Genomic DNA, 25,527 nt, shown 5'->3' with positions numbered 1-25,527 from the left:
GATATATTTTCCTAAGTTCATCCACGACTTGATAACCAGAGTGGATAATAGAGGCAATATCTCCTGTTGGTATACATTCCTGATTTGCCCCCAAAATCCCATGAAACTCACATATCAAATTAAATGGGAATTCGACCTGGCATGTACATTGTTGGAGGATGAATGGCATGTTATCTGTCACACTTGCTTTCACGTGTCCAAATGCATGTCCCACATTGAGCAGTTCTATAAGCTTCTCGACAATATCTGACCCCTGCTCTATTACATACAATGTGGCCTACTACATCTAATATGTGCTGGTGGAATTGTGGTCATGTGGGAACGCTGATGCATATTTTTTAGTCCTGCCCAGCCATTATTAACCTCTGGACTCTGGTATTTTCCATCATTTCTAAAATTGTGGAATATCCGATTACTCCACAACCAAAACTAGTGATACTTCATTTATTTTCATACAACATAACCCCTGATGTTCTCCATGTCCTGGGTCATATTCTAGTATCCACAAAACTCTCCTAGCGCAAAATTGGCGATCCCCCATAATTCCTACTATCACCGATGTCGAAAACGCAGTTCAGTCCCACTTTAAATTTGAAACTACAGACTCTCTTTCTATTTACCTGACAACTAGCTCTAGGGCCAAATGGTCATCTTTGTGTGCTTATAGGGAGGCTGAGCTCGCCTAACTGTGTCATTTCTTAGACTACAGTTGATTCATTTGTATACTCTCATTTTTATACTTTGGCTCTGATTGTTATTAATGAATCACCACATTGACGACTTATGTTTCTCTTCTCAACATCCAGGTCTCGATTCAATTCTCTGTTACAGCAACTATGGACTGGGCTCTGTTTCATAAATCTTTGCTTGTGATGGTTTGTCACTTCTCATGATTTTATTTTCACTAGGGACCTTATTATTGCTACTATTATTGTTGTGTACATTACTTACTTTTGAAATATGTGTACTTATTCCCCCTTACCCCCCCCCCCTTCTCTTCACTTCTGTACCCCCCTCCACTCCCTCCTATTTTTGAAACCTTAATAAAAATGTAATCAAGAAAAAAAAATGCAAAGAGGTTCAGTGATGGGGCAGTAAGGCTTGTGTTTCTGATTACTGTGTGTAACAACCATTCCTAGATTCTGTCACAGAAGTGCAAGTTCATTGCACACTTAGTTAATTTTCATTTTTTAAAATTATCAGTTACTTGTTACATTTCATTGAGGTAAAAACAAATATAGCTTCCCCAATGAAATCAAAGCAAATTTACAGCTACTTTAAGGTAAAACAGAATATTACCAATGTTCCCTCTAACATGAATATTCTGTTATTAAGTGACAAAGCTAAAAGCTTAATTTAATGGGAAAATGACCCTGACAAGGACTGGTGAGAATCTGGAAAATAGTTTTGTTTTTAACACTATTGGGGGTATTTAATTAGCTCCGACTATTTCGGAGCTATCAAATTCACCCCCCTGTGTATTCAATTGCGGGCAGTTTTCGCCCGTTTTTAAGGCATTTTCACCAATGTCTTTTGACTTTTTTTAGTGAAAAGGTATTGGTGAAAAAAGACTCAAAATCAGCATAAACGGACAACATTTTCACTGCCACAGGTGTGAAAACATGTGGATTCCCAGATCCACATGTTTTTTCGCTCCTGCTGAATTTTTGGCTTAGACAAAAAAAAGGGCGAATTCCCACTCACCCTAAAAAATTGTGAAAAGTGCACATTTTTTGCCTAGGTGAAAAAAATGGCCCTAACTGAATACCACCCTATGGAGCAAATCAGTTTAAAACAATGTCTGCGATGTGCCATTCCAGAATGGCACATTGTGACCAGCAGCATTGCTAGTTTTTGCCTCACACACCATAGAGGTGTACAGGAAAAGAAGTGATGTTGCTATGGTAATGGGCAAATATGAATGTTTGGTGGAACTGCATCATCTGTAATTGCCTCAGTCCCTACTATTCCCAGGTCACTGAACTTCGATGGAGCATTGTTTTCTACAGTCAACATTAGATATTTCCATGGTTTTATTTTGATGTTTCAATTGCATTAAAGCAAAAAACCTAATTGCTATATTAATGTCAACAAAAACATTCACACAAGTTACAAATGACAAGCATGGGTGGCAATTAATGTGTAAATATGAGTGATGTTTAAACAGCAATTGTGAAACACTTGCTTTCTTAAGATAACAATAAATTATTTGTCTACCCTGAATCAGCATAATATAGAGTTTCAGCCAATGCATGTTCATAGCAAGGACACACAAACTTCTCTTAATGAAGCTGCCATTTCCGTTAGCTTGATAATATATGCAAATTGCTATTTACAATGGCTTTGTGACTGCCCTGTAGAAGAAATCTAAAATGAGACAAGCAAAAAGGAAGACTATAACAACATGAATAGACTAGAATTACAATCAATATGCATTCTGGCACTGATTTTCATTGATGGTAAAGTGATGTATATCAATATATAGTCCCTCACAAAGACTACACTGATCTTTAAAGAATGAATGGAATGTGCAGTTCAGTAAATCAATGGTTCAGTGCACTTCATATTACATGCTCTCTTTCACTGCCATAAATTCAGTGGCACCACTGCAAAATGGGATACACTGTACCTCTGTTACAAGACAGAAGTACATATAAATGCAATAATACACTAAAGTCAAGATCAGTTATATAATATAGAATATCAGTTATACCTATCAGCTTGAGATGTGCTATAGTGAGCAAAAGCATCAATTGATTTCACCACAGTATTCAGATCATTAGTAATTACTGTGTTACACAACTAAAACTGCAGTGTGAAAGTGTAAATAATAACTGATTGTTATATTTACGCATGTGCACAATACAAGGTATTCTAAACAATCTTTAAGTTACAATTATGATCACAAACTCCAACATATTTCACTACTAACTGCATATAACCACACAGATCATTAAAAATAAAAAAGACAATTGGTGCTATAATATAGGCTAATTCAATAATAATAGTAAGTGCAAATGGACAAGAAACTGTGTAACAAGTCCCCACTATGTAGCTGTAATATCTGGTTATGTAATATAGATGTTGTAATCATGTATGAATGTGATACACCTGTTGATATCTGTGGAGGCTTGTTGGGGGCTTCTCATTAGTATAGCCGCGATGTTATACACACAGGACATGGCTCCGATGTGAGTGAGCGCTATACAGCAGCATACAGAACTTCAGCACCATGGAGAAGGCTCGTGGAGCTGTAATGTAACCCTGGCTAATCCCATAGCCGCTAGGGCAGGAGCCTGGTTACTGCAATGACAGCACACATATAGGCAATACTACTGAGCAGGTACTATACCATCCGATCCCCCTATGAGACCTCCATCGTACAGTAAAACAACATAATAATGTGCTATCAGACTAGCAGCAGAGGTGTAATGCCGCAGGCGTGCTGCCAGTGCCTCTTTCCCTATTCTATAAAAAATAGTGTGATCGTAAAAACAATCAATAATTAACCATTTCACACTGAGCAGAAGGCGAGTTCCCAGCCATGATATGTGGGCGCCAATTTAAAGGGACAGGATCCCGGAATAGTACAGGGCTGCACCTCCGAATGAGAGCCGCCAGACCCATCCATGCAGAACGGGGGCACGTCCCGGCATCACTCCCTCTGCTGCCATCTATGTATATTTCTATATGGGGATCACAGGTTTCCAAGCTCACACATTCACCCACAGACACAGTGGCCGGGGAGCTAAGCGGGAGACCCGGGGAAGGATAGGTCACACACACAGCGTGTCACGTCCTTCAGGAAGGGGGAGGATGTGATAGGTCGGGGGCCGGGGAATGAGACTCGAGCTGTCTGCAGATCAGACATATTGTGGCGGGGGATGCTCCGGTGTGAGCCGCGGAGGGAGGATCCCCCGTCACCGGCAGAGATAATGACATGCACAGTATATAACATGGGAAAGAGAGAAGCCACCATGCCTCAGTGCCGGGCGATCCGTCTGACTCCCTCTTGGCAGCTCCTGCGCCCTGGACATGACGGCGGCGATCTGCTTCCTCTCCTCCTCGCTCAGCCGGCTCAGATCAGCATCCATTCCAGCAGGGACCTGGGCGAAGCCCCCTCTCCCGTCCGCTGCCATCCCCTCTGGATATCCACCCAGCCCTTCTCCTCCCTCTATGCTGCCTTCGTTCCCCATGACACGCTGCTGAGCTGTTCGCGGTGCCCCGGAGCTCGGGAATTGTCACCCCAGCCTGCAATGTAGCCACGGAGCGTCTGTCCCCCGTCTCCCCAATAATCCTACGCTTCTTCCTCCATAATGACGGGCTCCAGCGTTACTGATCCCGGCTGCCCGGCTAGAGAGACACTACCACTGCCGCTAGACTCCTCCTTCTCCTTGCTGGGAGCATGCTCGGCTCCGGCAGGTGATCAGCGCATCGCTACCACTCACACACTCCCACGGCTTAAGGAGCGAGGCGGCGAGCAGACGTCAGGGCTGCTGCAGCCACAAATGTACAGTAATAGTAGTTGCCCTTTGTATATAGTAGGTGTGTGACATTTACAGTTCAGTATGTGTGACACTGCGGTACTAGTGGTATCTACACCTACAATAGCTATGTCCCACCCTCTGCCTTGTAGTGCAAGGGAGGACTGAGCTCTCTGTTCACGTTTCTCTTGTCATTATACACTTTTCAGTATTTATAACTTGTACTGTATAATGCAAAAAATCATTTAAAAGAAAAGTAATTTTTGTCTTCAGTCAATAACAAATCCAGTATTGTTTAACACAGTAAAATACCGATATGTGTGTGTAAGAGGGCGGCGGTGCGTGTGGTGGTGCCTGCTGCCGTGCAGGTGTAGTTTCGGTACTCACCAGGCGCCGCTCTCTCTCACCTTCAGGTACCGGAACCTTCAACGGACTTGGAAATCTTCAGTCGGATCCGGACACGGCGATTCCGTCTCGAAGCTGACCGACGAACAAGCTGAGGAGAAAATAGTCTACCTTAAGGGTGGTATCAACCCTTCTTCCACCGGAAAAGGGGATACCCCAGGGGTGACGCCGACCTTCACCGGTTGGGTGAAAGGTCATCACAGGCACAATGCCTCAGCCACCCAGATTTCACACACTCGCACTCTCACGCGTAGTGTGATGAAGGGGTTCTCACGTCCGTGAGCAAACCCCTATTCCGGCGCTCGGGGACAGACAAGGGACAAACGTACACAGATGCTACTCACCGTCAGTTCCGCACTGCGAACATCTTCTCTTACAGGTCCCTGTAAGGAGGGAAACAAACAAGCAAACAGCCGTGCTGGGCCTAACTCTAACCTAGTGTCACACCCCTATACTAACTACAACGGCAGAGCCATCAAACTAGCTCTGTGGGTGTGGTTCAACAAAACTAAACACAGACTTAACAAGCTCACACTTTGCCCTGCACGGTAACAACATATCCAATCACAATCCACAGCGCAAGCAACTACCACGGTGCTGTCCCTTTAAGTACCTGAATCAGAACACCAGGTAGTGGGGGCCGCACAGCTCACCCACCTCCCGTACTCTATTTCCAGGGGCTCAGGCCGAGCGGGCCTGCCTGCCTAAACACCTTGTGGTGGACTGGGCCTAGTGCCCAGTGCCACCTTTATTCACCTTCGGGGGAACCGCTTATTTATTGGGCCTAGCGCCCCCTATTTGCGCACGTTGGGTGACCTGAGCCTAGTACCCAGCGTCACCTTACATTAACCTAATTGGCCAACATACACTAGGGCCTAATGCCCTCTAATGCCCCACAGGCCTATTGCCTGATATGCCCCTCGGGCCTAATGCCCGCCTAACTGGTGCCACAGGCCGGTGGCCTGACTATCCTTACGGGCCTAGTCCCCACTATGTGCCTTCGGGCCTAATGTCCGCCTGACAGTGCCACGGGCCAAGAGAGCCCGACCAGAAATGCCCACGGGCCGGGAGGGCCCGACTTTGTGCCCACAGGGCGGAAGGGCCTGACTATGCCCACGGGCCTAATGCCCGAACACTCGGTGGTCTAGGGAGGAAAGGGGAGGAGGGGTGGAAGTAGCCTCTCGGAGGCCTCACCTGCTCCGGGGGTCTCCGGCGCCCTCTTCTGCCACTGACCCGTCCCGGCCAGCGGCGCCGCCTCCGCTCCTCAGCATCCAGCCGCCGCTGGACATCTTCCTCCCGCAGGCCGACGTCTTCTGGCCTCTTCAGCAGCCACCGGATCTCTTCCTCCAACGGCCGCCGTCTTCTCCTCTCGACCCGCTCTTCTTCGCTCCTGCGCGCCGATGACTTTCTCCGGGTCCCGGCCGCTTCTTCTGGCTTCTTCCGCCCGACTCCTCCTGGGCTCCCGCGCGCGGTCTTCTTCTTTTCTGGCTCCCGCCCAGCGTCTGACGTCAGACGCCGGGGTCGGGGCCTATGACGCGGCGAGCGCCGACTGGCTCGCCGCGCCCGCCTCCGATTGGTCAGCGCCCCGCGAGCCGTGATTGGCTCGCGGGCGGCGCCGGATTTGAAAAGCCGTGGGCGGCGCTTTTCATTGGTGGACAGAATGGCGCCAAGTTTAAAGCGCCGCTACCCGACGCCGCTCCTCGTCCGATGCAGGGAAAAGTCTAATCCCTGCACCGGACACCCGCCGATGTTGCTCACTGACAGGAGCTGGGGACAGACAAGCTGCCCCAGCGCTGTCCGCAGCTGTCCTCTGCAGGGGATGCAGATCCCCAGCACCCTGTCGTTGGGATGTGTCCTGGGGTAGAGGACACATCTCCACATTTTCCCCCCCCTTTTTCCTTTGAAGTCACTACAAAGGTCTCCACGACGTCCGTTGTCTGCAGGTCAGGGAATTCCGAGGTCCCTTCGGCGAGGTTGTGTTCGAGAGCCCGGCCCGGACAGACCGTGACCCCACATCCTTCCTCCTCCAGCTCCGGGTTCCTCTTCTTACCTCCTGACCTCCATCGGCGGATCCTCTGGGGGAGTGGCATCTCCTCACGGTCACTCGACATGGCCCACCAAGGGGAATCTTCCTCCACGGGGACAACAGTCACCCACTCTTGACCTCCCATGTCGTCTGTGGCATCGTCCCTGTCTTCAGGGTGTGGTACCGACCACCACCCAACAGCGGAATCCTCCGGGGCATCCATTTCCTCCCGGGCAACAACCACCATCTGTCGCATCTCCTCGTGGGGCATCTCCAAAGGTCCCATGTCTTCCTCTGGAACGGGTCCTCCCACGGCATCACGATCCTCTCCCCGTACGTACGTCCATTTCGGCACTTCCGGCAGGTATTCTTGCTCCAGGACTATCTCCTCCTCTTCACGGAGGGCATTCAACTGGGAGCACGACTCCACCCGATCCTGCCAGTCACTCTCGTCGGCACTTCCGATGCCAGAGTCGTCCTCCATCTGTTCTTGGAGGGATTCGTCAGCGGACAGCTCACCGTAGTCCGAGTCCTCATCCACCGATACCTGGACTAGGGGATTATTTTCCTCCTCAGCGTACTTGGTCCCTTCCGCTGGCATCTTTACTTCCTCAGCGTACTCCTTCGCTTCAGCTGGCATCTTTACTTCCTCAGCGTACTCCTTTGCTTCCGCTGGCATCTTTACTTCCTCAGCGTACTCCTTCGCTTCCGCTGGCATCTCTTGGTACCCAGGGCACACCTGTTGCACACGTCCTAGTCGTGGACAGTTCCAACGCGGGGAGATTCCGGACGTCCTCGTCACTGGGTCTTCACGCCTTTCTTCACAGCGTGGTTTCTTCTCCTCCCAGTCGTCCACCTCCGCCTGATGCGGGAAAGGATCCTTCGTTACTGGGGTCGCTTTCTTGGGACAGAGTAGGTCCGCGGCATCTTCTCAGGGGCACTCACTGTCCGCATGTCCTGGTCGCCGACACTTCCAACAAGGGAGGGTTGCTGCCACCTTCTCCAAGACGGGTTCCTTGGCCACCTCCTTCACTGAGGGATCTTCGCCCGTTGGTTCCGGCTCAGAGGAAATGGGCACCTGCGAACTAACTTCAAGCAGGCCCTTCCGTTCCATTTCTCTGGTTTCCTCCTCCCATCTCTGGGCACGACCATCCGCAATCATCCGGTCTTCACTCCACGGACAATCGGGAAGCTCATGTCCCCTAGCCTCGCAGAGCGCGCTCACGGGCTCTGCAGCCACCCGGTCCCAAAGTTGCTGACGAGACTCCGTCAGCTGCTTCACTGTGGCTTCGTAGTCTGTCTGGTCCTTGTAGTCCGTCCTGTCTTCAGTCCATGGACACTCCGGGAGTCTATGTCGGGGATCTCCACAGCTTTCACACTGGAAATCAACCTTGTCTTGGCTCCACTCTTCATCCCAGGGACAACTGTTATACTCATGCCCGTAGTTTCCGCAGAGCAAACACCAGGACTCTTTCTTCGCTTGGCCCTTCTGACGTCTTTGGTCCGCTTCCTGGACCACCTTCTTTGGGGATGTCTCTCGCCAAGTACATTCGTCGGCAAAGTGTCCCGTTTGCCGACATTTCTTGCAGGGCATCACGGCAGCTTTCTTGCGCCCCTTCTCCCGGCGCTCTTCCTTTCCATGCTGGACCGACCGCTGCACCATCTTCAGGAGATCTGTCCCAGACACCGTCACCCAGTCGCTCTGGTCCGCACACATCCGGGGGTGGGTCTGTTCCAGAGCCGTCCGCAGGGAGGTCTTGGTGACGTTCCACATCGTGTCCGTGATTCTGTATCCTTGATCCTGTATCCTTGATCCTGCCGACTACGCCAAAATGTAAGAGGGCGGCGGTGCGTGTGGTGGTGCCTGCTGCTGTGCAGGTATAGTTTCGGTACTCACCAGACGCCGCTCCCTCTCACCTTCAGGTACCGGAACCTTCAACGGACCTGGAAATCTTCAGTCGGATCCGGACATGGCGATTCCCTCTCGGAGCTGACCGACGAACGAGCTGAGGAGAAAATAGTCTACCTTAAGGGGGTATCAACCCTTCTTCCACCGGAAAAGGGGATACCCCAGGGGTGACGGCGACCTTCACCGGTTGGGTGAAAGGTCATCACATGCACAAAGCCTCAGCCACCCAGATTTCACACACTCGCACGTCCGTGAGCAAACCCCTATTCCGGCGCTTGGGGACAGACAAGGGACAAACGTACACAGATGCTACTCACCGTCAGTTCCGCACTGTGAACGTCTTCTTCTCTTACAGGTCCCTGTAAGGAGGCAAACAAACAAGCAAACAGCCATGCAGGGCCTAACTCTAACCTAGTGTCACACCCCTATACTAACTACAACGGCAGAGCCATCAAACTAGCTCTGTGGGTGTGGTTCAACAAAACTAAACACAGACTTAACAAGCTCACACTTTGCCCTGCACGGTAACAACATATCCAATCACAATCCACAGCGCAAGCAACTACCACGGTGCTGTCCCTTTAAGTACCTGAATCAGAACACCAGGTAGTGGGGTCCGCACAGCTCACCCACCTCCCGTACTCTATTTCCAGGGGCTCAGGCCGAGCGGGCCTGCCTGCCTAAACACCTTGGGGTGGACTGGGCCAAGTGCCCAGTGCCACCTTTATTCACCTTCGGGGGAACCGCTTATTTATTGGGCCTAGCGCCCCCTATTTGCGCACGTTGGGTGACCTGAGCCTAGTACCCAGCGTCACCTTACATTAACCTAATTGGCCAACATACACTAGGTCCTAATGCCCTCAATTGCCCCACAGGCCTATTGCCTGATATGCCCCTCGGGCCTAATGCCCGCCTAACTGGTGCCACAGGCCGGTGGCCTGACTATCCTTACGGGCCTAGTGCCCACTATGTGCCCTCGGGCCTAATGCCCGCCTGACAGTGCCACAGGCCAAGAGGGCCCGACCAGAAATGCCCACGGGCCGGGAGGGCCCGACTTTGTGCCCACAGGCCGGAAGGGCCTGACTATGCCCACGGGCCTAATGCCCGAACACCCGGTGGTCTAGAGAGGAAAGGGGAGGGGGGGTGGAAGTAGCCTCTCGGAGGCCTCACCTGCTCCGGGGGTCTCCGGCGCCCTCTTCTGCCACTGACCCGTCCCGGCCAGCGGCGCCGCCTCCGCTCAGCGTCCAGCCGCCGCTGGACATCTTCCTCCTGCAGGCCGACGTCTTCTGGCCTCTTCAGCGGCCACCGGATCTCTTCCTCCAACGGCCGCCGTCTACTCCTCTCGACCCGCTCTTCTTCGCTCCTGCGCGCCGACGACTTTCTCCGGGTCCCAGCCGCTTCTTCTGCCTTCTTCTGCCCGTCTCCTTCTGCGCTCCCGCGTGCGGTCTTCTTCTTTTCTGGCTGCCGCCCGGTGTCTGACGTCAGACGCTGGGGGCGGGGCCTATGACGCGGCAAGCGCCGATTGGCTCACCGCGCCCACCTTCGATTGGCCGGTGCCCCGCGAGCCGCGATTGGCTTGCGGGCGGCGCCAGGTTTGAAAAGCCGCGGGCGGCGCTTTTCATTGGCGGCCAGAATGGCACCAAGTTTAAAGCACCGCTGCCGCTCCGCTACCCGACACCGCTCCTCGTCCGGTGCAGGGAAAAGTCTAATCCCTGCACCGGACACCCGCCAATGTTGCTCACTGACAGGCGCTGGGGACAGACAAGCTGCCCCAGCGCTGTCCGCAGCTGTCCTCTGCAGGGGATGCAGATCCCCAGCACCCTGTCGTTGGGATGTGTCCTGGGGTACAGGACACATCTCCACATGTGCACAGGGGCGTATCTAGAGATGAGAGGACCCGTGTGCAGTCTCCGGGTGTGGGCCCTCTCCCGTCCCGTAGCCGCAGCAGCGCTGTTAGCGTTCTGTCTGAGCGCTAGAGACTCTGGCACAGTGCCAGAGTCTACAGCGCATGCGCAAGTCAACGAAAAAATGGTGTGGCGTCCATTTTTTCGGAGACCTGCACATGTGCTGTAGACTCTAGCACTGTGCCATAGTCTCTAGTGCTCAAACAGCGCTGCTGCCGGCTACGGGACTCGGGAGAGGAGGGGACCCACACCCGGACGTCAGAAAGGTAAGTATATAGAAGAAATGGGTGCAGTGTGGGCCCCCACTGGACCCAGGGGCCCGTGTGCACCGACTGCACCTATTGTAGATAGACAGTGTGTGCTGCAAATGCCCACATTTTGGGAGGAGGTGTTTGTGGGAAAATAATGGATTTTGGTTCATGTGTCAGCGTTCCAGCCATTTATTTTTTTGCTGGGGCACTGTTACCTGCGCTCAGTGGCTTATGTATAAAGGATGAGCGGCACATGGGGTCCAAGGGGGCCCAAAAAGCACACCCTGCACCCATTTTTTTCAATACTTACCCTCCGGAGTCCTGCATTGGCAGCAGCGCTGCAGAAACCACTAGGAAATGGCACGGTACCTATTTTCCCAGCGTTTTGCGCATGCACAGTAGGAAAATCATCAGGAAAATGACCGCTGTGCCCATTGTGTATGCCCGGAGACCTGCGCATGCGCAGAAGACTCTGGGACAGCGTTAGGGTCTCCTACTGACTCTAATGCCCATAGTCTATCGCTGTGCCGGCTAGAGAGGAGGGGGCCCGGACGGCGACTGCACATGGGCCTTCTCTCTTTATGCGCTCCCTAGGGTAAAAGGGGGAGGCAGTGGACATTTCAAAAGAGAAAAGGAATAACAAGAGACCAGCAGACTTTAAATCAACTGGGTATCTGTGTTTGTGTGAATACTGAAAGTGTAAATAACAGCATACAGTAAGCTATGCCTCCACTAAGTCAGCTGTAGTGGGGTCAAAGATTGAAGTGCGGATGGGTCCCGAAATACCTGAAAGCCTAGAGGCCCAGCCATTGGTTAATATAGCCCTAATAATTGTGTCAACAGTTGATGTCTTCTCACCAAGCTGCTTGTCTATTGTAGAGTAGCTCATCCCAGCTTTGTGCAGCTCTACAATTTTGTCCCTGGTGTCCTTAGACAGCTCTCTGGTCTTGGCCATGGTGGAGAGGTAGCAGTCTGACTGTTTGAGGGTGTGGACAGGTGTCTTTTATACAGACAACCAGTTCAAACTGGTGCCATTAATACAGGTAACAACTGGAGGATAGAAGAGCTTCTTAAAGAAGAAGTAACAGGTCTGTGAGAGCCAGAAATCTTGCTGCTTGGTAGGTGTCCAAATATTTATTTTCCGCAAGAATATACAAATAAATTGTTTAAAAATCATACAATGTGATTTCCTGTTTTTGTTTTTTTTCAGAGTCTGTCTCTCACAGTTAAAGTGTACCTATGATGGAAATTACAGACCTCTCTCATCTTTTTAAGTGGGTCAACTTGCACAATCAGTGGCTGTCCAAATACTTTTTTGCCCCACTGTATATATATATATATCTCAAAACAATACCCTCTTTAATCGTTATTTAAAAAGGACTGATGTCGTTGCATTGGGAATTTTATAAACGGCAGCCTAATTCACCTAAGTTCCCTGCTAGGAGGAACTACGTATAGAGAAATGTGTAACAATAGATGAACTGGCGCCTGGGAGTTGTATCAACACCCTATGTTATGGAAGACACTTTAGTTAGTTCCACACCTTACAAGTTAAAACGTAGTAGTAACATGTTCTTGTCATGACTGAGGTTTTTGTGAACCCGGTGTAGTGAAGTCTGTGCGGGCGACTGGAGGATTATGTGAATACTACCACTGACCTGGTTTGGAAATGTTGTGGACTCTGGGTTTCTTCCGGTGACTGGGAAGAGGAACCGCAGCAGAGATGGCCGAATCTAGGTTCTCCTCATGCAGGATTAGGTCGGCAGACAGGAGGCATGCTGAAGGTCTCCTGAAAGACAGAACTGGAAAGGCACTGATGAATCAGTGAAGAATACCAGGTATAATTGTGCTAAAGGGCACGGGGTGCTTGCGGACACTGAGGTGCTTGCGGACACTGAGGTGCTTGCGGACACTGAGGTGCTTGGAGACACTGAGGTGCTTGGAGACACTGAGGTGCTTGGAGACACTGAGGTACGTGGAGGCACTGAGGTGCGTGGAGGCACTGAGGTGCGTGGAGGCACTGGGGTGCGTAGAGACACTGGGGTGTGTAGGGGTGCTGAGGCACGGAGGTGCTGGAAGCACGGAGATGCTGGAAGCACGGAGGTACTGAGGCACGGAGATGCTGAGGTGCTGGAAGCACGGAGGTACTGAGGCACGGAGGTACTGAGGCATGGAGGTACTGAGGCACGGAGGTGCTGGAAGCACGGAGGTGCTGAGGCACGGAGATGCTGAGGCACTGAGGTGCTGAGGCACGGAGATGCTGAGTCACGGAGATACTGAGGTGCTGGAAGCACGGAGGTGCTGAGGCACGGAGATACTGAGATGCTGAGGTGCTGAGGCACAGAGATGCTGAGTCACGGAGATGCTGAGGTGCTGGAAGCACGGAGGTGCTGAGGCACGGAGATGCTGAGGCACGGAGATGCTGGAAGCACGGAGATGCTGAGGCACTGAGCCCTGGAGATCCCAACTACAACAATAGTAAAACTGAAACACGACAGCTGTGGTTTTCAGTGGAGAACACGGAATTCAGTACTGTGCCTTTAAGACGAAACATTGCAGCTGTACCTTTACATTGAGCCTCAGGGAAATGGTGAAATCAAATGGCAACACACAAATAAACCAAACGGTAACAAGGGAACAGAGTTTCCACAGGAACTTAGGTACAAAGGTTACCTTTAGGGAGCTCAGCTTAAGACCCACACAAGGCTGTATGTGACACAAGGAACTGGCCCAGATTCCAACTCAGCCTCCTGATTTATACTTCCTGGTCCTTGATGATTGGTGGGCAGGATTAGGTGATGTCACTGTCATGTGACTACTCTAGCCAAGGCTGTGATGTAGAATGAGGCCTAGCAGGCCAAGAGAACACTGAAGCCTGGACTTCTGCAAAACACAGGATGCTTGCTTTTAGATTACTGAATTCAGCCTCACACAGGAGATCACCACAGGAGGAGCTGATTACCTCTCAGGCAGAGAACTCAGGAAAACTCATAGTGCTGACAAGCTGTTTAACTCCGTGAGTGAAAAGACACAGGATCCAGGACAGATGGCAGGGGTAAGTCACCAAATATAAACCTACAGTCAGGATTGTGACAGTATCCCCCTCTTCAAGGGTGGACTCCGGACACCCATCTTGAATCTTAGAGGAACTTGATGAATAACTTGTACACAAAGCTTCTAAAAAGTGGAAACCAGAGGGTCCAGAACAAAACTTAAGCTGGATTCTTTAGAAGTCTTCCTGATCTTCATCTTCAGAACAGGTAGACCATCCATCATAGACAAGACTGGAATTTCCTTCATCCGAAAGGACTGAGGAATAAACTGTAGAAGGTTCCTCTCCTCGTTTTGTAGTGCGAGAAGATTGTGCTTTCGAAGCTAGCACTCCACTGAGGCTTAAATTAAATCTTGTTCTATAACGAGGACTTTTCATACAGAGACCTGTAGAGCTTTTTGGTGATTCTGGAACCTCTTCATGCATGGAAGCATAACAGGAAGGAACAGCACCTCCCAGGAAAGGAGTAGCATCATAAACTGGATCAAATTCAGAGTCTGAGTCCAAGTCTAACGGAAAATACGAATCTCCTTTAGATACACAGTTTGAAAATGACCTAGAAGTGCACTGTAACTTTAAATTCTTTGGCGGAGAACTTAGTATTGAGCTAGGAGAGACTCCTACATGACCAACCTGAATGGTCGGATTCCTACGGAAGGAGATACTTGGACTATCTTTGGCAGGCTTAGAGGATGAAACTGAAGAAAGCTTTGGCTGGACGAGTAGGACTGGATTGGATCCGAGGATACTTGAATTGGCTGGAGCCAAAGGAGACGGACCAGGCTGGTCCTGGAGTATTGCTGGACCGGCTGGAACCGGGACGGACTGACCAGGCGGAGCCTGGAGTATTGCTGGACCGGCTGGAACCGGGACGGACTGACCAGGCGGAGCCTGGAGTATTGATGGACCGGCTGGAACCGGGACGGACTGACCAGGCTGGGCCTGGAGTATTGCTGGACCGGCTGGAACTGGGACGGACTGACCAGGCAGGGCCTGGAATATTGCTGGACCGTCTGGAACCGGGACGGACTGACCAGGCAGGGCCTGGAGTATTGCTGGACCGTTTGGAACCGGGACGGCCTGAGCCCTTTCTTCACAGGGCTGGGCTGAGGCAAGAGCCCCCACTTCACGGGGCTGGGCTGAGTCAAGAGCCCCCTCTTCACGGGGCTGGGCTGAGGCAAGAGCCCCCTCTTCACGGGGCTGGGCTGAGGCAAGAGCCCCCTCTTCACGAGGCTGGGCAGCACTCTGTAGAATCTCTGGCTGGGCAGCACTCTGTAGAATCTCTGGCTGGGCAGCACTCTGTAGAATCTCTGGCTGGGCAGCACTCTGTAGAATCTCTGGCTGGGCAGCACTCTGTAGAATCTCTGGCTGGGCAGCACTCTGTAGAATCTCTGGCTGGGCAGCACTCTGAAGACTCACTGGCTGGGCAGCACTCTGAAGACTCACTGGCTGGGCAGCACTCTGAAGACTCACTGGCTGGGCAGCACTCTGAAGACTCTCTGGGGCTGGACGCTCTGAAGACGCCCCTCCTGGGGCTGGACGCTCTGAAGACGCCCCTCCTGGGGCTGGACGCTCTGAAGACGCCCCTCCTGGGGCTGGACGCTCTGAAGACGCCCCTCCTGGGGCTGGACGCTCTGAAAACGCCCCTCCTGGGGCTGTGGACACGGACTCCTCTGTGACTGTAAATGGCTTGAACATTCTTCTCTGGACACCCAACTTGGGATAAGGTCTTTTAACCACCGGACCCCAGTCATAAATTTGAGTCTCTCTCAGAAGAGTAGCCTTCTTGATACCCCCGTCAGCAGCAGAAGGATCGGATACTGTGGATGACTTGTAGACATGAGCACTATGATACTGAGATTTGTCACTATTACCTGGCTTGCGAAGAATGCAGTCTTTAACAAAATGACCAGAATTTCCACAGTAAAGACAGAGATGTAGCTCCTTACGCCGCTGACGTTCAGCTTCAGAGAGCTTGGGCCGTGGATAGCTCTGATGAAAAACTTTCCCTTGCGCAGAGGAAGAGACTCTATTAACTGGATGGGACAAAACAGGATCAACAACGTTGGTAGTATTCCTGAGGAGATCAGGCATCACAGAGAGAATAGTAGGCAAAAGTTCTTGTAACTGAAGTAACATCTGGTAGAAAATCTGCAGTTGGTCAGGAGTCTTAGAGCAGAAGGTCATAGAATCTCTGGAGGACGAATTCCGCTGCAGACACTGTGCCAATCGATGCTGAGTCGACTCCAGACCTTCCAAGCGTCCTGCAATATTGCTTAGGAGGTCATGCGTCAGACTAACACTTTCGGCCGGGTCCATGTGGCCAGTTCCTACTGTCATGACTGAGGTTTTTGTGAACCCGGTGTAGTGAAGTCTGTGCGGGCGACTGGAGGATTATGTGAATACTACCACTGACCTGGTTTGGAAATGTTGTGGACTCTGGGTTTCTTCCGGTGACTGGGAAGAGGAACCGCAGCAGAGATGGCCGAATCTAGGTTCTCCTCATGCAGGATTAGGTCGGCAGACCAGGGACGTGCAGTCAGGGGAGGCAGGGGAGGCAGTGCCTCCCCTGTCATTATTTAGTAAAATAATAGAAGGAAGATACTTATGACATGTTCTGTGTCATAAGTAACTTCGTAATATTATTTTAACCATTATAAGATACGGAAGTAGCAGGTTAGGAGGCACTGATAACAGTGCCTCCCGTTGTGAATGGGACGGAGGAGACAGCAGGGGGCGTGGCCAAGCACTGGGCTGTAAAAGCCCAAAGAAAATCAACGAGGAAGCGGCACTAATCGAAGTGCCGCGACGATAGGGCTAGATGTGATTGGACAGCGGATCCAGGGCTGGATCCGCTGGTCCAATCACCTATAAGCTAAAAAATGAGTGCTCACCTTCCCCAGCGTGGCCGCTTCCTTGTCAGGCACAGTCCCTCTCCTGGCACATGTTCCCCCTCCTTCTCTATCAGCGCCGGGCGTCGCTAAGAAGAGCCGCTGAGCAGAGCCGCTGTCAGACCTGCTCAGCAGGAGCAGTTGGAGGGCGGAAATAAGTTAGCCTAGGTTCGTGCTGCCGCATGTCCCCCCTCCTTGTCTGTCCATGCCGGGCGTCGCAGAGAAGAGCCGCTATCAGTGGCAGGTCCGCTGAGAAGATCCCCCGCTGTCAGTGTCAGAGCTGCTCCCTCCGCCGGCAAGTGCAGCTGGAGGGAGCAAACAAATTCAATCCAGGTTTGTCTCTCTCTCTCTCTCTCTCTCTCTCTCTCTCTCTCTCTCTCTCCCTCTCCCTCCCCCTCTCCCCTCTCCAGTGGCGCACGCAGGGGGGGGTTTCCAACTACCTGAAAACCCCCCTGATGAGCTGAATCTTCTGTTTTTGAGACGGAGACACAGTTGTCTCCATCTCAGGTAAAAGACGCGTTCGCGATCGCGACCGCGGAGCCGCTGCACTGCAACAGTAACAGAGAGCTACCATAGCTCTCTATTACAGACAGTCTGGAGTGAATGGGGGAGCTGCTGGCTGCGCAAGTTCCCTCCGTCCGCAAACTGCTGCTAGCGCCTGGTGGAAAGGTATGCACATACTGTAACTATGTGTATGTTTGCATTTGTAGTAATTTATGTATGTGTGTATGTATGTATGTATGTTTATGTATGTTCGGGTGTGTGTTTGCGTGTCACTGTGTATATGGTGCAATAGTTCCCTGGGTGAAGACTGGCATGCACCCCTCCGTGCAGTGGAAACCAGGTGGCACTTAGTAGTCTTTGTGAGTAAATCAATGTATTAAAGTACAAAAGGCATAGTGTACTGACGTTTTAATGGCCGTTTTTTTCAAGGTGCTTTACTATAGGCTTGAAGAAGAAAAAAACGCTTTGTGTGGCGTTGAAACGTCGGTACACTATGCCTTTTGTACTTTAATACATTGATTTACTCACAGAGACCGCTGAGTGCCGCCTGGTTTCTACTGCACGGAGAGGGGCATGCCATCTATTACATATAAGGAGGATATATATATATATATATATATATATATATACATACATACATACATACACATACGCACACACACACACACACACACACACACATATGTGCGTACGATATATATATATACATACATACATACACACACACATACATACATACATACATACACACACACACACACACACACACACACACACATACTGTACATACATACACACATACACACACCCCCACATGGAAACCCCCCTCACTGAATCCTGCGTTTGCCCCTGCTCTCCCCTCTCTCTCCTCTCCCTCTCTCTCTCTCTCTCTTTCCAGACTCCTAAATGCATATGCCTGAGTGTATAGGTAAGTAAGTCTGCCGAAGAACAAATTGTGTGCCCTCTCTCCTCTACAGGTACCGGCCCTATTGGATTCTACTGGACAAGTGGACGTGATCGGCGTGGGATGTAGGTAAGTAATCTGTCTCTTATTTTTACAGGTACCGGCCCTATTGGATTCTACTGGACAAGTGGACGTGACCGGCGTGGGATGTAGGTAAGTATGTGTGAGTGTGTAAGTGTGTTTTTAATAAACTTTTACTGTCAGGGTGTGTGAGTTGTGTTTTTATTTGGGTATTTTTTTTGTTGTAGAATTACAGGTACCAGTGGCCCCGTTATTTCCCCGAATGCTGGTACTTGAGGTTCTCCAAGTACCAGCAAGCGGGGGAGACTTGCTGGGCCTTGTAGTTCCACAACAAAAAACAATATTCTTTTTTTACACACATGGCTATCAGCCTCCCATCCACCGCCCACGGATGGGGGGGACAGCCCCGGGCTTCACCCCTGGCCCTTGGGTGGCTGGAGGGGGGGGACCCCCTTGATTAAAGGGGTCACCACTCCTCCAGGGAACCCCGGCCAGGGGTGACTAGTTGGGGGGGTTAATGCCACGGCCGCAGGGACCTACATAAATGTGTCCCCCGGCTGTGACATTATGTCCCTGGCTAGTGGAGCCTGGTGCTGGTTTTAAAAATACGGGGGACCCCTACGTCTTTTGTCCCCCGTATTTTTGGAACCAGGACCGGACTAAGAGCCCGGTGCTGGTTGTCTAAATACGGGGAACCCCTGTCCAATTTTTTCCCAGTATTTAAACAACCAGGACCGGCTCAAAGAGCCCGGAGCTGGTTATACTTAGGAGGGGGGACCTCATGCATTTCTTTTTTTAAATTTTAACCAATTCATAGCCTTTTCCACAGATAAGCATGCACAGATCTCGCTGATCCGTGCATGACTATCACAACAAGCCAGCAAAAAGCAGGTCTATTTGAAAGCTCCATTTTTTTTTTACAAATTCTATGCTTTCGCTGCAGTGTTTGTCTTCTATTAACTTAATAACGCTGCATCCACGGTGCTATTAAGTTAATGGAAGCCCTGTACAACAAAATTGCATTCATGTCCTCCTCCCACCCCTTCCCAGTCCCAAACACTAATTTTTTTTCTATAAAAATGTACAATATATCACAAGTATAATGAGCAGGCAGGCAGCGGGCATTGGTGGCAGTGGTGGTAGGGGTCATCAGCAGGATTTGGTGGACATTATGGCTGCAGTGCCTCACCAGCCACTGACCTCACCGCACGCCACTGCGGCAGACAGGAGGCATGCTGAAGGTATCCTGAAAGACAGAACTGGAAAGGCACTGATGAATCAGTGAAGAATACCAGGTATAATTGTGCTAAAGGGCACGGGGTGCTTGCGGACACTGAGGTGCTTGCGGACACTGAGGTGCTTGCGGACACTGAGGTGCTTGCGGTCACTGAGGTGCTTGCGGACACTGAGGTGCTAGGAGACACTGAGGTGCTAGGAGACACTGAGGTGCTTGGAGACACTGAGGTGCTTGGAGACACTGAGGTACGTGGAGGCACTGAGGTGCGTGGAGGCACTGAGGTGCGTGGAGGCACTGGGGTGCGTAGAGACACTGGGGTGCGTAGGGGTGCTGAGGCACGGAGGTGCTGGAAGCACGGAGATGCTGGAAGCACGGAGGTACTGAGGCACGGAGATGCTGAGGTGCTGGAAGCACGGAGGTACTGAGGCACGGAGGTACTGAGGCATGGAGGTACTGATGCACGGAGGTGCTGAGGCACTGAGGCACGGAGATGCTGAGGCACTGAGGTGCTGAGGCACGGAGATGCTGAGTCACGGAGATACTGAGGTGCTGGAAGCACGGAGGTGCTGAGGCACGGAGATACTGAGATGCTGAGGCACTGAGGTGCTGAGGCACGGAGATGCTGAGTCACGGAGATACTGAGGTGCTGGAAGCACGGAGGTGCTGAGGCACGGAGATGCTGAGGCACGGAGATGCTGGAAGCACGGAGATGCTGAGGCACTGAGCCCTGGAGATCCCAACTACAACAATAGTAAAACTGAAACACGACAGCTGTGGTTTTCAGTGGAGAACACGGAATTCAGTACTGTGCCTTTAAGACGAAACATTGCAGCTGTACCTTTACATTGAGCCTCAGGGAAATGGTGAAATCAAATGGCAACACACAAATAAACCAAACGGTAACAAGGGAACAGTGTTTCCACAGGAACTTAGGTACAAAGGTTACCTTTAGGGAGCTCAGCTTAAGACCCACACAAGGCTGTATGTGACACAAGGAACTGGCCCAGATTCCAACTCAGCCTCCTGATTTATACTTCCTGGTCCTTGATGATTGGTGGGCAGGATTAGGTGATGTCACTGTCATGTGACTACTCTAGCCAAGGCTGTGATGTAGAATGAGGCCTAGCAGGCCAAGAGAACACTGAAGCCTGGACTTCTGCAAAACACAGGATGCTTGCTTTTAGATTACTGAATTCAGCCTCACACAGGAGATCACCACAGGAGGAGCTGATTACCTCTCAGGCAGAGAACTCAGGAAAACTCATAGTGCTGACAAGCTGTTTAACTCCGTGAGTGAAAAGACACAGGATCCAGGACAGATGGCAGGGGTAAGTCACCAAATATAAACCTACAGTCAGGATTGTGACAGTTCTATCTAGAGATGAGCGGGTTCGGTTTCTCTGAATCCGAACCCGCACGAACTTCATGTTTTTTTTCACGGGTCCGAGCGACTCGGATCTTCCCGCCTTGCTCGGTTAACCCGAGCGCGCCCGAACGTCATCATGACGCTGTCGGATTCTCGCGAGACTCGGATTCTATATAAGGAGCCGCGCGTCGCCGCCATTTTCACACGTGCATTGAGATTGATAGGGAGAGGACGTGGCTGGCGTCCTCTCCATTTAGATTAGGAGAGAGAGAGAGAGATTGACCTGAGGCTGATACTGCAGAAGAGAGTGCAGAGTTTAGTGACTGACCACAGTGACCACCAGCAGTGCAGTTGTTTTATTTAATATATCCGTTCTCTGCCTGAAAAAAACGGCACACACAGTGACTCAGTCACATACCATATCTGTGTGCACTGCTCAGCCCAGTGTGCTGCATGCCTGCATCATCTATGTATATATTATATATCTGACTGTGCTCAGCTCACACAGCTTATAATTGTGGGGGAGACTGGGGAGCACTGCAGTGCCAGTTATAGGTTATAGCAGGAGCCAGGAGTACAAGACAGTCACATACCATATCTGTGTGCACTGCTCAGCCCAGTGTGCTGCATCATCTATGTATATATTATATATCTGACTGTGCTCAGCTCACACAGCTTATAATTGTGGGGGAGACTGGGGAGCACTGCAGTGCCAGTTATAGGTTATAGCAGGAGCTAGGAGTACATATTATATTAAAATTAAACAGTGCACACTTTTGCTGCAGGAGTGCCACTGCCAGTGTGACTGACCAGTGACCTGACCACACTGACCACCAGTATAGTTAGTAGTATACTATATTGTGATTGCCTGAAAAAGTTAAACACTCGTCGTGTGACTTCACTTGTGTGGTGTTTTTTTTTTTATTCTATAAAAAACTCATTCTGCTGACAGACAGTGTCCAGCAGGTCCGTCATTATATAATATATATACCTGTCCGGCTGCAGTAGTGATATATATATATTTTTTATATCATTATTTATCATCCAGTCGCAGCAGACACAGTACGGTAGTTCATGGCTGTAGCTACCTCTGTGTCGGCACTCGGCAGTCCATCCATAATTGTATACCACCTACCCGTGGTTTTTTTTTCTTTCTTCTTTATACATACATACTACTACATCTCTTTATCAACCAGTCTATATTAGCAGCAGACACAGTACAGTACGGTAGTTCACGGCTGTGGCTACCTCTGTGTCGGCACTCGGCAGTCCGTCCATAATTGTATACCACCTAACCGTGGTTTTTTTTTCTTTCTTCTTTATACATACATACTAAGACATCTCTTTATCAACCAGTCTATATTAGCAGCAGACACAGTACAGTACGGTAGTTCACGGCTGTGGCTACCTCTGTGTCGGCACTCGGCAGTCCGTCCATAATTGTATACCACCTAACCGTGGTTTTTTTTTCTTTCTTCTTCATACATACATACTACGACATCTCTTTATCAACCAGTCTATATTAGCAGCAGACACAGTACAGTACGGTAGTTCACGGCTGTGGCTACCTCTGTGTCGGCACTCGGCAGTCCGTCCATAATTGTATACCACCTACCCGTGGTTTTTTTTTCTTTCTTCTTTATACATACATACTACTACATCTCTTTATCAACCAGTCTATATTAGCAGCAGACACAGTACAGTACGGTAGTTCACGGCTGTGGCTACCTCTGTGTCGGCACTCGGCAGTCCGTCCATAATTGTATACCACCTAACCGTGGTTTTTTTTTCTTTCTTCTTCATACATACATACTACGACATCTCTTTATCAACCAGTCTATATTAGCAGCAGACACAGTACAGTACGGTAGTTCACGGCTGTGGCTACCTCTGTGTCGGCACTCGGCAGTCCGTCCATAATTGTATACCACCTACCCGTGGTTTTTTTTTCTTTCTTCTTTATACATACATACTACTACATCTCTTTATCAACCAGTCTATATTAGCAGCAGACACAGTACAGTACGGTAGTTCACGGCTGTGGCTACCTCTGTGTCGGCACTCGGCAGTCCGTCCATAATTGTATACCACCTAACCGTGGTTTTTTTTTCTTTCTTCTTCATACATACATACTACGACATCTCTTTATCAACCAGTCTATATTAGCAGCAGACACAGTACAGTACGGTAGTTCACGGCTGTGGCTACCTCTGTGTCGGCACTCGGCAGTCCGTCCATAATTGTATACCACCTAACCGTGGTTTTTTTTTCTTTCTTCTTCATACATACATACTACGACATCTCTTTATCAACCAGTCTATATTAGCAGCAGACACAGTACGGTAGTTCACGGCTGTAGCTACCTCTGTGTCGGCACTCGGCAGTCCGTCCATAATTGTATACTAGTATCCATCCATCTCCATTGTTTACCTGAGGTGCCTTTTAGTTGTGCCTATTAAAATATGGAGAACAAAAATGTTGAGGTTCCAAAATTAGGGAAAGATCAAGATCCACTTCCACCTCGTGCTGAAGCTGCTGCCACTAGTCATGGCCGAGACGATGAAATGCCAGCAACGTCGTCTGCCAAGGCCGATGCCCAATGTCATAGTACAGAGCATGTCAAATCCAAAACACCAAATATCAGTAAAAAAAAGGACTCCAAAACCTAAAATAAAATTGTCGGAGGAGAAGCGTAAACTTGCCAATATGCCATTTACCACACGGAGTGGCAAGGAACGGCTGAGGCCCTGGCCTATGTTCATGGCTAGTGGTTCAGCTTCACATGAGGATGGAGGCACTCAGCCTCTCGCTAGAAAAATGAAAAGACTCAAGCTGGCAAAAGCAGTAGCACCGCAAAGAACTGTGCGTTCTTCGAAATCCCAAATCCACAAGGAGAGTCCAATTGTGTCGGTTGCGATGCCTGACCTTCCCAACACTGGACGTGAAGAGCATGCGCCTTCCACCATTTGCACGCCCCCTGCAAGTGCTGGAAGGAGCACCCGCAGTCCAGTTCCTGATAGTCAGATTGAAGATGTCAGTGTTGAAGTACACCAGGATGAGGAGGATATGGGTGTTGCTGGCGCTGGGGAGGAAATTGACCAGGAGGATTCTGATGGTGAGGTGGTTTGTTTAAGTCAGGCACCCGGGGAGACACCTGTTGTCCGTGGGAGGAATATGGCCGTTGACATGCCTGGTGAAAATACCAAAAAAATCAGCTCTTCGGTGTGGAACTATTTCAACAGAAATGCAGACAACAGGTGTCAAGCCGTGTGTTCCCTTTGTCAAGCTGTAATAAGTAGGGGTAAGGACATTAACCACCTCGGAACATCCTCCCTTATACGTCACCTGCAGCGCATTCATAATAAGTCAGTGACAAGTTCAAAAACTTTGGGTGACAGCGGAAGCAGTCCACTGACCAGTAAATCCCTTCCTCTTGTAACCAAGCTCACGCAAACCACCCCACCAACTCCCTCAGTGTCAATTTCCTCCTTCCCCAGGAATGCCAATAGTCCTACAGGCCATGTCACTGGCAATTCTGACGAGTCCTCTCCTGCCTGGGATTCCTCCGATGCATCCTTGCGTGTAACGCCTACTGCTGCTGGCGCTGCTGTTGTTGCTGCTGGGAGTCGATGGTCATCCCAGAGGGGAAGTCGTAAGACCACTTTTACTACTTCCACCAAGCAATTGACTGTCCAACAGTCCTTTGCGAGGAAGATGAAATATCACAGCAGTCATCCTACTGCAAAGCGGATAACTGAGGCCTTGGCATCCTGGGTGGTGAGAACCGTGGTTCCGGTATCCATCATTACTGCAGAGCCAACTAGAGACTTGTTGGAGGTACTGTGTCCCCGGTACCAAATACCATCTAGGTTCCATTTCTCTAGGCAGGCGATACCGAAAATTTACACAGACCTCAGAAAAAGAGTCACCAGTGTCCTAAAAAATGCAGTTGTACCCAATGTCCACTTAACCACGGACATGTGGACAAGTGGAGCAGGGCAGGGTCAGGACTATATGACTGTGACAGCCCACTGGGTAGATGTATGGACTCCCGCCGCAAGAACAGCAGCGGCGGCACCAGTAGCAGCATCTCGCAAACGCCAACTCTTTCCTAGGCAGGCTACGCTTTGTATCACCGGTTTCCAGAATACGCACACAGCTGAAAACCTCTTACGGCAACTGAGGAAGATCATCGCGGAATGGCTTACCCCAATTGGACTCTCCTGTGGATTTGTGGCATCGGACAACGCCAGCAATATTGTGTGTGCATTAAATATGGGCAAATTCCAGCACGTCCCATGTTTTGCACATACCTTGAATTTGGTGGTGCAGAATTATTTAAAAAACGACAGGGGCGTGCAAGAGATGCTGTCGGTGGCCAGAAAAATTGCGGGACACTTTCGGCGTACAGGCACCACGTACAGAAGACTGGAGCACCACCAAAAACTACTGAACCTGCCCTGTCATCATCTGAAGCAAGAAGTGGTAACGAGGTGGAATTCAACCCTCTATA

At 50.3% G+C, this 25,527-nt stretch overlaps 1 protein-coding gene across 3 annotated transcripts in view; it reads right to left on the bottom strand.

Annotated features, from left to right (window-relative positions):
- Positions 1–4,382, bottom strand: part of PCLO (piccolo presynaptic cytomatrix protein) — a 447,385-nt gene extending 443,003 nt beyond the window's left edge. For all 3 annotated transcript variants that reach the window (XM_063926936.1, XM_063926938.1, XM_063926937.1), the window contains exon 1: positions 3,982–4,382. In XM_063926936.1, the coding sequence (XP_063783006.1) occupies positions 3,982–4,196 (215 nt within the window). In that variant the 5' untranslated portion in view covers positions 4,197–4,382. The remainder of the gene's footprint in view (positions 1–3,981) is intronic.
- Between the last annotated feature and the right edge of the window lie 21,145 nt (positions 4,383–25,527).

This window comes from Pseudophryne corroboree, chromosome 6 (genome assembly GCF_028390025.1).
Source record: "Pseudophryne corroboree isolate aPseCor3 chromosome 6, aPseCor3.hap2, whole genome shotgun sequence".
Taxonomy (NCBI): domain Eukaryota; kingdom Metazoa; phylum Chordata; class Amphibia; order Anura; family Myobatrachidae; genus Pseudophryne; species Pseudophryne corroboree.
This window is presented reverse-complemented; position numbering and strand designations above follow the sequence as displayed.